The sequence below is a fragment of the Myxocyprinus asiaticus genome, chromosome 20, assembly GCF_019703515.2.
Source record: "Myxocyprinus asiaticus isolate MX2 ecotype Aquarium Trade chromosome 20, UBuf_Myxa_2, whole genome shotgun sequence".
Classification (NCBI taxonomy): Eukaryota; Metazoa; Chordata; class Actinopteri; order Cypriniformes; family Catostomidae; genus Myxocyprinus; species Myxocyprinus asiaticus.
Window position 1 is genome coordinate 33,665,068 of NC_059363.1, and position 14,665 is coordinate 33,679,732.

General features: G+C 38.8%; 1 protein-coding gene across 1 annotated transcript in view; it reads left to right on the plus strand.

Annotated features, from left to right (window-relative positions):
• Positions 1-350: 350 nt before the first annotated feature.
• Positions 351-14,665, plus strand: part of pgfb (placental growth factor b) — a 52,907-nt gene continuing 38,592 nt past the window's right edge. Inside the window, exon 1 of the mRNA XM_051646883.1 lies at positions 351-925. Within this exon, the coding sequence (XP_051502843.1) occupies positions 860-925 (66 nt within the window). The 5' untranslated portion in view covers positions 351-859. The remainder of the gene's footprint in view (positions 926-14,665) is intronic.

Genomic DNA, 14,665 nt, shown 5'->3' on the forward strand with positions numbered 1-14,665 from the left:
TTGAGAACAATGAACTACCAGTACATGAAGAGAAAAATGTTATCTCATAAAAAGTAAATATGCATAATTGTTGTCTATTTTATTCTGACCAGACACTTATGTTGACTTTCATTGCTGTAAAATAATGTATTCATGTTAATTCAGTTATATGAAATAGTTTTGACTGGAATAAAGCTAGTTAGCTTAGATTTTAGATAATTTTTTGGCTGGCTGTACATTGTAAAATAGAAGTTTATTGATCCAGTGGAAAAGGGCCATGAAGTTTGAGATGTGAGGCCATGGAGGGGAGGGCATTGGGAGGACAGCATGAACATGAGCAGGGCTTCAGGAGGAGGAGATTTAAATGATCAACTTGTTGAAAGGTAGTCACGGCGCTCGTGTGGAAGTGTGGCACTCTATTTGGGAAATGCGCGAGCAGGAATCTTTCACCTAGAAACAGATGCTGGATCTCCAGTGGCGCGTGAGGACGATTAAAATCAGCAAACAATAACTGAAGTCATTGTTTACATCATAAGGACATTAACAGATCGTTACTTATGATAAATGCGTAATAGGATGCAATTAAGAGATCTGTCACTATTTTTGCTACTTTCATGAAACAGGAATAATATATAGCCTATATTCGGAATATTAAGCACATTCCGGCGGATTTATTTTTTTCTTCTTAATTTAGTCATTTTGAGAAAGCTGCGTAACGCACACTTCACTGACGAAGAGGAAGGCACGTGCCGGACCATCCAAAACCCCTTTTGTGGATTATTTGCTGAAATTCAAACACTGACATTACTCAGTGTTTAAACACAACTGTTTGGATTTCTCAACGATTAGACCTGGCTTTCGACTAGTCTTGGCATTCGAGATGAGTTACTTGACGTCACTGTTACACATAGTTGCAGCGGTCCAGATGAGTCTTTTACCTGCACAGGTGAGCATTCATGGGCAGTCCTTTACTAAAGGTAACCAACATATGGTTACGCCAACTCTACATTGCAAGCGAACGGCGTGACGCGATCAAAAAAGTTCGCCCCTGAAGCGTTCTGATTTTGTCACGTGGATAGCAGTGTAGATTGGGAGTAAGGGGCCGTTCACATAGCACCCGTTATGCGTTCCGTCTGCGCTCATTTTAAATTGTTCGTCTGTGTGCACATATGCGTAGACGGGACTTCTCGCGTTGTGTTTTAAGATACCGTTTAAATTTAAAAATAGTTCAACTTTGAAAATAGACACAGAAGTCCGTTGCGCTGCGTTTAGTTGTGTTACAACGCAAAAACGCGTCCGGTGTGAACGGTCCCTAATTATTTGAGTCTGTTTACACATAAATGTTTTTTTTTTTTTTTTTTGTTTGTTTTTTTTAATTATTATTATTATTATTATTTACTATTAGCTTATTAATATCAGCATAGGGATTCTCAATTTTTACTCTTCATTTCTAATGAATGAATTATAAAGAGCGAGTGATCTGGATTTGAGCTGGTCTACGTGCAGTTTGACAGCTTAAAATAATTGGCTAAATGAATGGAGCCAGTTTACTTTTGTCACGGCGGTCAGAAAAGCCTCAGACCGCTGTTTTTATAACACCCTCTATAACTGGATCCCTTTCTGAAGTGCTGTCACAGAAAAAGCGTTGAGTCATGAAACGAAAAGTGACGAACTGCATCACCCCCTCACACACAGGCGTTTGCCACAGGAATGTGTTCATCAAACCTTACTCAAGTCAAGGACGGAAATGAATGCCAAAATCGTCATATTGAACAGTCAGGTTATAACATGTTGTCAGTGGTAATGGGAGAGAAATGAGCAGCTATCAGTAAAACCCTAAAGATTAAAGTCAGTTTCTTAGGGTGTGTTTACACTTGTAGTTCGGTTCTCTTGGTCCGGACCAAAAAAGAAATTGATACATTTAGTCCTGGTTCGCTTAGCGTTCACACTGGCATTTTTAACACCGAACCTACAGATACAAAACAAAAGGCATCAGGATAAAGTCACAACCTGATTGGACAGTTTTTTTATGTGTATGTTGTGACGGAACTTGCCGAACTGCGCTCATTGGATTTATATATGTATATATGGTGGTATTTTTACCAGCTGAGAACAAACAAAGAGCTAATAAAATGTGTAAAGGAGTCAAAACAGCGGCAGGAATTCAGATATGCTGCAAGGACGGCTGACAGCAGTTCTGACGCCTGTACCGAACTGTAATGGGCAACATAGCTCCTATGATGAGAAGAACCAGGTATGCTTGATGTATGATTTCCTGTTATTGGTCCGTTTAGACGTCTTTGGTCCATGCTGCATTCATATATCAGTCGAACCGCACCAGAGTTTGTTTGGAAGCGGACAATTCAGGTGGTCTCGGTCTGCTTGTTTGGTGCACACCAAGATTCAGATGGCAGCGTTCACACTTGTTCAAATGAACCGCACTAACAGAGCAATCACACCAGAGTTCGTTTTAATCGAACCAAATCTGCCAAGTGTGAACACACACTTAGACAACAAGCATGTGCTCTTGCTCCCTTCCCAGCTAATAATTTTTGATTCCTAGAACGTAGGTTAGGTGAACGTTCCCAGAACACTTGGGGAACATTCCCAGAACGTTATTATTTGGTTCCCAAAAAAATAACCAAACGGGAAGCAGCAGGGAACGTTATGTATTTGCTGGGTTATAGCTACACCATTATATCGCCTAAACATGTCTGTTTCCCACAAAACTGTCTATCCACTTTAAAATGTCCAGTTTCAGAGAATAAGAAGATCATTGTCCCTAAGTTCATGGCAAAACTGAGTCCTGGCTGTAAAGAGGAATGCTGGCAGGAGAGTCCACTTCAACTTCTTTATCTCCTTCACTAACAAAAAGGACCATGGTACTTCAATGGCTTTTTGAACATGGTCCATTGATAGAGCATTGTCTTTTTTTGGGCATGTACCATGCCATGGTGTATTTTTTAAGTACTCTTGGAGTGTAAATTATGTGGCCTGTGAATATGACTTTTGTATATGTCTTTCTATGGTCACTATATTACCATCTGATACCACCACTGTATAATGGTACCACCACAGTTCATTTTTGTAAGTGTAATTTCTGCTCAAATGCTCTTGAAATAAAAGAAAATCTGTTATTATATAGCAATTGGACGGATTCACTAGCGTGACAACTGAGGCAGCACTGCTAATATCTTAATATTTTTCAGCTCTGTCACAAAAGCGGTTTGAGCTTTCAGTATTTATAAAAACTCACATCCATCTTTTCTGAACTTAACTCAAGGAAATTTTTCATGGGAATGACAAGAGACAATCATCACTGACATTTTAAATTTGTACAGGGACCCTGCATGAAGCTTCAAATGAAGGGCGAACATTACAGTATATGAGAGAAAACTGTATAAGGTTAGCAATGCATCATATAATAGGAGTGTGGTTTAGCTTGGGAGAAAAAAATCCTAATTACTATAGTTATCCATTCAATTCTATGTGGAAAATGCAGATAAATAAGGAAAACATAAACATTCAACATCAATTGAATAGAAGAAAAAAGAAGACTGCTGTAAATACAAGCAATTCATTGACAAGATGAGAAGAGACACATGTGGAATCTCATTTTTATCATCGTAAGGTAAAATATGATGAATTATGTTTCTAAAATAACACCAGAAGTACATTACACAATATGGCTAAACTTAAAATGGTCAGTATGCAGCGTTCCACTGTATTTCAGGGGAACAAAGTTATTTTCTGATATTTACTTATAGGCCTATTTATCTTATTCAGTGTTGAGTGTAATCTGATTACAAAGTAATTAACTACTGTAATCTTTTAGTACAAAAAAGTTGTGTAAGTGTAAAGATGTTTTTGTCTTTTTTTTCTTCTTCCCTTTTCTCCCCAATTTGGAATGCCCAATTCCCAATGCGCTCTAAGTCCTCGTGGTGGCGTAGTGACTCGCCTCAATCCGGGTGGCGGAGGACGAATCTCAGTTGCCTCCCTGTCTGAAACGGTCAATCCGCGCATCTTATTATGAGGCTTCATGCTATTCTCCGCGGCATCCACGCACAACTCACCACGCTCCCCACCGAGAGCGAAAACCACATTTTAGCGACCACGATGAGGTTACCCCATGTGACTCTACCCTCCCTAGCAACCGGACCAATTGGTTGCTTAGGAAGCCTGACTGGAGTCACTCAGCACACCCTTGATTCGAACTTGCAACTCCAGATGTGGTAGTCAGCGTCTTTATTTGCTGAGCTACCCAGGCCCCCATTTTTGCCTATTTTTAAGATTTACGCATTTCAGTTTCAAAACAGTAATGTTTCAAAATATATATATATATATATATATATATATATATATATATATATATATATATATATATAATAAAATGTAAAACATTTAGGTTTTATTAATTTTATTTATTAAAGATTACTCATTTCAATTTGATGTAATTTGGTATGAAATTGAAATGCGTAAATCTTGAAAGAATTTAAATACTTTTAAGTACATTACTTGGGTTACACATACTTCTAAAATAGTATTATTTATTTGTGTATTTTGCTGTAATTATTTTGCTATAATAATTTGTTTAGAATTTGTTTAGTGGAACAACAAATCTTTCTGTAAAATGTGTTGTAATGGGATTACTTTTTCAGTGACGCAATCAGTAAAGTCAGTTATCTGATTACAGTTTTAGAGAAGTAATTATTCATTTGTAGTTGATAATTTTTTTTAAATAACCAACCCAAGATTGATCTTGGCTGCATCTGAATCTTAAGGTAGCTGCCTTGTTGCCTAACTGACCTATCAGCCAATGACTTAACAGACAATGTTTGCGTACGAAGGTACCTCCCAAAACTGGTTTCGGACAGGCTTCCGAGGCAGCACTACGTTGCATCGTTGCTAGGCTATTCAGTCCAACCAAACCACAAAGGTCTGATAATCTAAAACAAAATCAAGAGAGTTTTGGCGATAACCAAGTTTATGTTCAATAACTACTTTATAATTTCTTGCTAGAAATTATCTGTATTTGTATCTGTTCATGTGACAATATTATCTGTGTCTGTGTCTGTATTTGGATAGAACCGGGTGTGGGCAGGGCTTAAACCGGAAGTGTGTCAAAACTAAATGTAATGCCTATTTTTAAATGTTACTCTTACATTTATAGTTTCTATTAATAAAATATAACTTGTATATGCCTTTTCATAATAATAGCCTAATAATAATAATTATTATTATTATTATCATTATTATTATTATACAATTATTATTAAAAAAATATTATTTTATTCTTACCAGATGAAGCTGAATTTGTAGGCTACATTAACTGTGGAATATGTTGTTAACTGTGGTTTCTCCTGGTATTTCTGATATTAATATCTGCTTGAAACAGAATTTTCATTTGTCTGTGCATGAATAACAACATTATTCTGGAGGCAGGATGTGTCAAGCAAAATGTGAAATGCCAAGCACGCATTTTGCAGTGAATAATAAATACAAATTCAAACATTAAAAGAATCAATATAGCCTACAAACAGGTGAAAGTCCCGTAAGTCTATCAGGAATTTTTATGATAGGATACTATTATTTAATTAAATAATAATAATAATAATAATAATAATAATGTTACATTTATATAGCGCCTTTCCAAAGTTCAAGAACACTTAACATTTTCAAATTTAGCACAGTTTAAAGAAGAAGAAAAAAAGATGGAGCATATTTCAGTTTCTTCGTTTTACATAAGGACGAATATTCCTAATAGATAAATACTCTATGGAGCATTTAAACGTTTATGGAGCATTTTAACTTTTTTCTTAACCAGTTAATTACCTTAATCACTGATGTGGATATAAATGTGTTCAACATTAAGAGATGGCTAGATAAGCTCCGACTTGAAATCATCACTTCAGGTCAGGAATTTAACATCGCTCTCAGGTTTAGGCTATAAATAAATACACGAGAATCACGTGTGAAATGTGTGATACATTAACATAGACATTTCAAGAATTGGGAAGTGTATATGATGTTGTATCTTAGTTAATGTTACACTTGACAAGCTCCAGACGCGCACACGTAAATGGAGTTGAGACCGCGCCCATCCGATCTGAAATCACACCGTGCGCATTTTCATTTATAAGGTTTACACTTTAGAAATACTGGCTGCACAGATTCATAATTCGTTGTAATTTTGGATATGTTTATTTAAAATGTTGCTTCATCCTTGTGCTTTTTGGTAATCAGTCTTACAAATATTTTTTATATTATTCGTATGAATCCGTTATTCGATCTGAAGTCATTACTTGTGCCTTTCCGAATAAGGTATTCGGCTTCAGGCACATCCCTACTAGAAATTGAATCAAAAGCTGTAAGAAAGTAAAAAAAAAAAAAAAAAAAAACGTACATTTATACACAAACTGACTGTAAACTGCTGCTTCGGCCACCATTTTCTTTCTTCAGTTCAACCGCCATGGAACCACACGCACTGGATTGTGGGATTTCATTGTCAACGAAGGATACACCTATGCTGTCTTCAAAAATCGATCAGATGAAAGTATTTCAGTATACAGTATGTGGCGCAAACATTGGATTCGGACGTACCTTGATCCCTTCCTATCTCCGTATTCAGCCTCCGAAGGCAGTTCTCGGATGCAGCCCTTATTTAAAGTTGCACTTATTCATTTTTTTCCTCATATAAAAAGTTTTACTTCTACAGAAATGAATGGTAATTTTTAAACATATGTATGAAATCATGACCACTCATGTGAGATGAAGAGTTCAGTCATATCAGTAACCAAATTAAAGCCGTTTTATTCTACATGGGGAGGGGCACCCTCATGGGAGTGGCCATGTTAGCATCACATGACCAGCTGAATACTTCTCGCTTAATCTCAGTAAAAGCCCTGTTATTGGACACTTTCATTCATGGATTAAATTAATCCTGCCTTACTACTGTTCAAAGTGAATTTCTACAATGGCATTGGTAACTGAAAACTACTGTGTTTGAATGATGCAGTTTTCAGGCCACTAGGTGTCAGTGTAAGCCAATGTAAGTCACATTGATATACTTCAGAACATTACTGAGTGCACCTTTAAATATTAATTTAAAATATGCAAAGCTGTGCAAATAACCACACACAAACTTTTTGTAGTGATTTTCTTTTTAAAAATTGGATGGAAATTTGTGAAATTTGCTTCATTTTCACTATAGAAATAAATGCGTATCTATCCTTATCTAATATTAATCCTTCCACTGGCAGGTCAGAACAAGGTTTAGCTGGCGTAGCAATGCTAAGCGCAGCTTCCAGACCCCACAAATGCTTTAGGCCTCCATTCACATTTCCAAATTATACTAAAGCATGTCTGATAGCATCGGCCGTACACCAGGTATGGGTGTGTCAGAGTGTGTTTGTCTCCTCTTGTCTCTTTCTTGTGCTTGCGGCAGAGTGTTTTGCATAACTTCTTTATGCCAGGAGTTACAGGAAGTTAGCAAGCACCGTTGTTACTATTGCTGGTGATTAGGGTTAGGGTGAAAAGGTTCAATGAGACAATTTCTATTAAATGTCCTTTGGGCTGGGCATTTTTTTATTTGTATTTTTTATTATTAATTCGAATTTGCGTTTTGACATGATTTATTATTATTTTTTAAATCGAGAAATCAAGATTTTGCTAAAAATATTGAAAACGCTATAGTTAGATGCACTGTAAATCCATCAAAGGCTAAATAAAGAAGAGAAAAGAATTCATAGCGCTTGTTTTAATGCCGCTCTCGATCTGATCAGCTGCACGTGTGTGGCGCGCTCCAAATGAACGTGACAGGTTAACAACAGGGAGACTGATATAAAAGACAGTGGTAATATTCCCAGTACGATTGTACACAATGTGATTGTAGCTCAGCTTCATCCATCATGCATGTATACACCGGCTTAAGACCATAACTGGCCTCGGTGTGTGCATGTTGATAAACTCTCCTTTCTTTTCTTCTTACCCATAAAAAAACGTTAGTTACGTGACAGTTATGGGTGCTTCATTTCAAATCATGGAGAGGCTATATATGGGAGAATAAAACATTTTGAAAGCACTCCTTTTGCCATGTTGATTCAGATAGATCACTAATTATTGCTTTGTTTTGTGACGTGTTTCAAGTGTACTGCATCTATAGCCAACATTTGGCAAGTGATTATTTTGACAAACTTTTCTAGTTTAATTGTAATGATAAATAATTTAATATTGCTGTGCTGCTCAGCTTGAACCACTAGAGGGCGCATCTCTGTCTGCAGGGGTTTATGAATATACACACAAATTGTTTGATATACAATGAGTACTTTCTAGATCATGGGTCGGCAATCTATGGCGCGCATGCCAGCATTGGCACGCGGAGGGGTAATCACTGGCACACCAGCAACGGCGAGAGAGGAGTAGACTCGGGCTGATTATGACTAGCATGGTTTTTTCTTTTCTTTTAATTTTCTTTTAGGGCCCCCCCGGTCCAGTTATCTTTTAAAGTTGAGATCTATGCAATCTATTTTCATTCATTTAAGTCTCTTTTAATACCTGTTCTGTTATTTACAGTCCGATTCAAACACAGCAAAGATGTGGTAAAGAAACTGCTCAATCGAAACTCGTTCACTGTACAGCCACTTAAAAGAGGCAGTACCATTTTAACGTTTGTTAAACATAACATAAATTCAAAATTATGTATACAAAAAAACAAGCATGTAACAAAATGTCATAAATGTGTAAACATGCATATATTTAAAGGGGCAATAATACATTATGAAATATTTGAACTTGAAGATTTCAGGCAGTTCTGGCTCACGCTGCTATACCTTCTCTAACTCATCTGAATGATGGGGTGTGTTGCATTCAGAAGTGATCATCCCTACACCCTCTTTCCTTCAAAGACTTTACCCTCCATTGTGAGAGCTTCGATGGGCTGAAAGGTGTGGGGCTCAAAAATAGCAGTCATTTGGTCATTTTATTGGAAATTCTGTTTGGAACGACCCTACAGCTTGACTACCATTATTATTCTCCCATCGAAAAATCCCTGTGAAGGCATCATTTAAGCCAAAATCCCCTAGACTACATAACATTGACAGAATGTTTAAATGAGCTACAAGTCTGTTTTTGAATGTTCGTGGTTTCAAAACTTCAGCGGTCAAAACTTACACACAAGCCCTTTAATCTGCTTTAAGATGCTCTCTTTCTTTCTTTCTTTCTTTCCTTCTGAGAGACCTGTACACTTTTTAACTTCAAGCATTTAAAACTATTTTAGACTTTTCAAGGTTTTGTCAAACCAACATTATAGTTTGTCTTGACAAACTTTACATATCTAGTTTAATCAGTACTTTTGTCCCACACAAAATTAAATATCAATATCTTCTTTTTCCCAACCAGCTGAGCCAAGTATTGTAATGTAGGGCAAACATGCAGTTATAGCTAAAAATGGTATAATAAACGTTTTTGTTCAACAGCCCTTTTATACAAAGAATAAAGCTTAACCATATAAAGCCTAATATATGAAATAATAATCAGAAAGCTATATTTTGTAAACCTGTTTAAACCTATTCTTTAAAATAATGACATTTTAAGCACATGTTGCTTGAATTCAATAAATACTCATTTTGAAATATCAGTAACAATTTAAACGCTATTGTTAATTTTACTTTGTCAAAATCAGCAAAGATTTCACATAAAAAAGATGAGTGCATCAAAATATGAAGGTAGCTATTTTGGAAGTTATATTGCAAGGTATTCTACTTCCAGAAGAGCATGGAAACTTTCACCAGGAGACAGTAGACATCTCATACACATCGTGATGATGATGTAGAGGCTTTAGAAAGTCATGTATCAAATATGATATGTGCAGTGTTATAAGATTAAAGAGTGGCTCAAATTATTTAATTAGAAACAGGTAGTCATAGGGCCATGTTGAGGGGGCCTTGAATAAGCTGTGAGGCCCAGCTTTGTTTTCAAAGTTGATGGGCCACGAGACCTTGCAGCCCAGGGCCCCCCCATGCCCCTGGTAGTTGAGGGCCCTTGGGCACTGGTCCCATTGGCCCATTACATAATTCACCTATGAGTAGACTATTTTATTTATATAAATTCCACACCTGCTTTCCAATCTACATCTTGACGCAGCGTGTTTTCATGAATTGAATGGGAGGCTAAACAAAAAGTTAAAAGGTGACGAGAATGCAGTATACCCAACATATTCATGCAGTGCGTGCAAGCCATTCGCTAATCGCGATCCAGCAGTGCGTCACTTTCGGGTAATCGCACGAGTAATGCGCCCACTTTGCTTCGGTCAGGCTGCGCGGATGACAGCCTACATTCCGTGTTTCATTTGTTTCTTTTTGCTTTCAGAACAACACGTGATATAACAAGGAAAACACCACTATTAATCCTTGATATTTCCAGCCCAGCATATAGGCACACCCTCCTTAAACCATGGTCACACTCAAAATTACATTAAACGATTAAAAGAGAAAACAAACCCACATCGTGGGGTTCAAAAATCTTTTCAAGTCTATTCAAAATATAAATTTTTAGGATTTTGCAGATGCGATTCACCGAAAAGGGCTAAATAGTTGATCGGCTCGTGATGCGTGAATGGCTTGCACATGCAACGCGAGTCTCGTCACACTTTAATAGTGTTTAGCCTCCCATTCAGCTGATGAAAACACACTGTGTGATTTTCACACAGGAAGGATTACATCAAGATGTAGATTGGAATGCAGGTGCTAAAAACGTAATATAAATAAAATAGCTTGCTCCTCTCTCGCTGTTGCTTGCGTGCTAGTGATTACGTGATTACAATGAATTTCTTATATTAATAAGAAATATTTAAGATTCCACACAATTTCGTGATTAGTAATCAAATAAGCAAATTTGTGACATTAACTGTGTTAACTCATTCTGTACAAAAGGACAGGTTTTCTTTCATTAAAGCACTTTAGCTGCTCTGTGAAATTTCACATGCAGGATCATGATTATATCATAATCATTGGGTTTTGCACAAATTTTTCACTCAAACTGTTTGTAACGAATGAGGCTGGTATCCCTTCAGCTGACCACCAGAGGGAGCCCTCTCCTGAATACTGACACTGTACCATTTCTTCTATGGTGACTTCCTGTTTGCGTCATATAAACAGCCATGTTTTTCCATTGTTACTTTGCGAAGTATTGCCAGTTTCACTGCCTTACCAAGTGTTATTCTCATTGCCTATTTGTTATGACCATTGTGCCTGCTTTACTGGATTACTGATTTTGGATTACTGTTTTGCTCTGTTTGCCTGGTTGGACTGATTACCTGTGTAACGACTACTTTGCCAGCTTCAATGATTATGTCTCTGCCTTGTGTCTTGGATTTGTCTGCTGATTGTAATAAACTTCTTGCATATGGATTCTACCTTCGCCTCCATGTCGAGTCCATTACAGAATACTTCACCACCAATGAATCCAGCGGAAGTTTCTCAGCTCCAGGCTACATTCGCTAACCAGAGTGAACTGCTCAAAAGTTTTAAGGAACAACTGCACCACTTATGAGTTGAAAATGACAACCTCACCCGCTATATCCGTTCTCTTCCATCTCCACAAGCTACACCGGTAAGATTCGCTCTTCCTGATAAGTTTGATGGCTCGTCAGAGAAATGTAAGAGATTTTTACGTCAATGTAAAGTATATTTCACCAATCAATGAGTCATTCAGTCAGGAGTCCAAGAAATGTGCATTTATGTTTACATTACTTACCGGTAAAGCACTAGACTGGGCCTCAGCTGTTTGGGAGAGTGATAATTGGCTTCAAACGTCATTTGATTACTTTGCTTCCTAGATCCATAAAGTGTTTGAATACCCAGAGGGAGATAAAGATGTGTCTGTTCAGCTGCTTCATGTACCACAGGGTTCACATTCTGCAGCTGACTTTGCCATACACTTCAGGACATTAGCAGCCCAAAGAGGATGGAATGAGATTGCATTCAAGACTGTGTTCAGAAAGGGACTGAACTACAATCTGCAGGCTGAACTCGCATGTAAGGGTGAGGATTCAACACTCACTGAATTCATTTAGTTGGCAGTAAGGATTGATAATTTACTGCGTAATTCACCACGCTCAAGGATTAGCTCCAAGTCACAACCAACAGTCCAAAGTCAAGTCCAGGCATGCCCCGAAGCTCCTGAACCGATGCAGATCACCTATACCAGAGTTTCTGATGATCGTCGTCATAAGGAGCGACTGTGTTTATTACTGTGGTGAAAAGAATCATCGAAACTCCACATGCCCTCACAAAGGCAAGAAATATCAAGAGTCCAGGACTATTGTGAGTACCATGAATATTTCATCTCCCACACAACAGTTTCAGTCTTCCCGTTGATCTCTCCTTTGGTGATACACTGAAATGTGTTTCTGCACTTGTCGACTCAGGGGCTGCCGTGAATTTAATTCACCAAGGTCTAGTACGGGAACTCCATATCCCTACAGTACCTTGTATACCCACCATTAACATTACTGCAGTGAATAATGCACCTATAGGCACAGGCATCACTCACCAAACAGTTCCAGTGACACTACAGATTGGATTGTTTCATACAGAGATCACATCTCTTTATATCATCAACTTATCAAAGTATCCTCTCATCCTGGGTCATCCATGGCTGGCTATCCATGATCCCATCATCTCCTGGAACCAGGGTGAGTTAAAACAATGGTCAGATTATTGTCAGTCTAATTGTCTTCATGTCACAGTCACCATGCCATTTTGGACTACCAGCATCGAAAGTCCTGAGAACCAAGCTCAAGTCCAGGTCCTGAGGGAATATTCTGAATTCTCCGAGGTATTCAGCAAAATCACAGCTACACAATTACCCCCTCATCGTCCATGGGACTGCGCTGTTGAGTTACTACCCAACATGGCACCCCCTAGGAGCAAAGTCTATTCATTGTCAAGACCTGAAACCATGGCCATTGAGACTTGTCGAAGAGGCTTTAGCTTCGGGGGTTCATTCGTCCTTCCACCTCACCAGCTGGAGCAGGCTGCTGCTTCGTTGAAAAGAAAGATGTTAGGGCTCCGGCCATGCATTGACTACCGTGGATTGAACACAGTTACAGTCAAGTACAGGTACCCACTCCCTCTTGTTCCATCTGCCCTGGAGCAACTACGTGAAGGACGCATCAACACAAAACTGGATTTGAGAAGTGCATACAACCTGATTCGTATCAGAGAGGGAGACGAGTGGAAAACCACATTTATCACCACTAGGGGGCACTATGAATACCAGGTGATGCCTTATTGCCTGGCCAACACACCAGCTGTGTTCCAGTCATTCATCAATGAGATCTTCAGAGACCTCCTCAACAGATGTGTCATCGCCTACATTGACAACATACTCATTTACTCAAGATAAAGCACAACACAAAGACGTTAAAATGGTCCTCTCCCACCTGCTGAAATATCAACTCTGCGTGAAAGCAGAGAAATGTGAGTTCCATGTTACCCATACAATGTTCTTAGGGTATATAATCAGCCATAGAGGTGTTGAGATGACTCCAAGATCATGGCAGTCACGGAGTGGCCAAGACCCAACACTGTTAAGGAGCTACAACATTTCCTGGGTTTTGCGAACTTCTACAGGAGGTTTATCCGCAACTACAGTCTCATCTCTGCCCCCTTAACGTCTTCGCTCAAAGGAAAACCATCCAAGCTACCATGGAGTGACTCTGCTCAAAAAGCCTTCGACACCCTCAAGACAAGTTTCACGATTGCCCCCATTCTCAAGCACCCAGATCCTAACCAACCGTTCATTGTGGAAGTGGATGCCTCAGACTGTGGCATAGGGGCGGTACTCTCTCAGCGCCACGGTAACCCTGGAAAACTTTATCCTTGTGCTTTTCCCATAAACTGAACTCAGCTGAAAGGAACTATGATGTTGGAAACAAAGAACTACTCTCCATGAAGGCTGCGCTAGAAGAGTGGCACCACTGGCTTGAAGGTTCTGTCCATCCATTCCAAGTAATCACCTACCATAAGAACCTTGAATACATCAAGGGAGCAAAACATCTTAATCCACGAAAAGCCCGATGGACACTCTTCTTCACAAGGTTCCAATTCAGTCACCTACCGCCCTGGCAGTAAGAACTGCAAAGCTGATGCTCTCTCCCGTTGTCATGATCCTCTTCACAACACACCTCAAAACAAATCTATACTCCCTTGTGTCATCATTGCACTCATAAGCTGGGACATCATGGAAGAGATACAAAGAGCCCAACAAGCAGACCCTGCACCACCTGAATGCCCTCCAAAAAAACAGTATGTACCACGCACTCTACGCCAAAGAACAATCCAATGGATCTATACCTCCCTCAGCACTGGACACCCTGGCATCCATAAAACTATAAGCCTGGTACATAACTCATTTTGGTGGCCTTCAATCATTAATGATGTCACTACATATATTAAGTCATGTCAAGTGTGTGCACAGTCAAAGACCCCCAGAGAACTGCCAGCCGGTCTTCTACAACCACTGCCTATCCCTCAGAGACCCTGGTCCCACCTGTCCGTCGACTTCATCACAGATCTGCCAAACTCCAATGGGTATACCTCTATTTTTGTTATCATTGATCGTTTCTCTAAGCCATGCAGACTAATCCCCATGAAAGGTCTACCCACTGCCATGGAGACTGCTAACC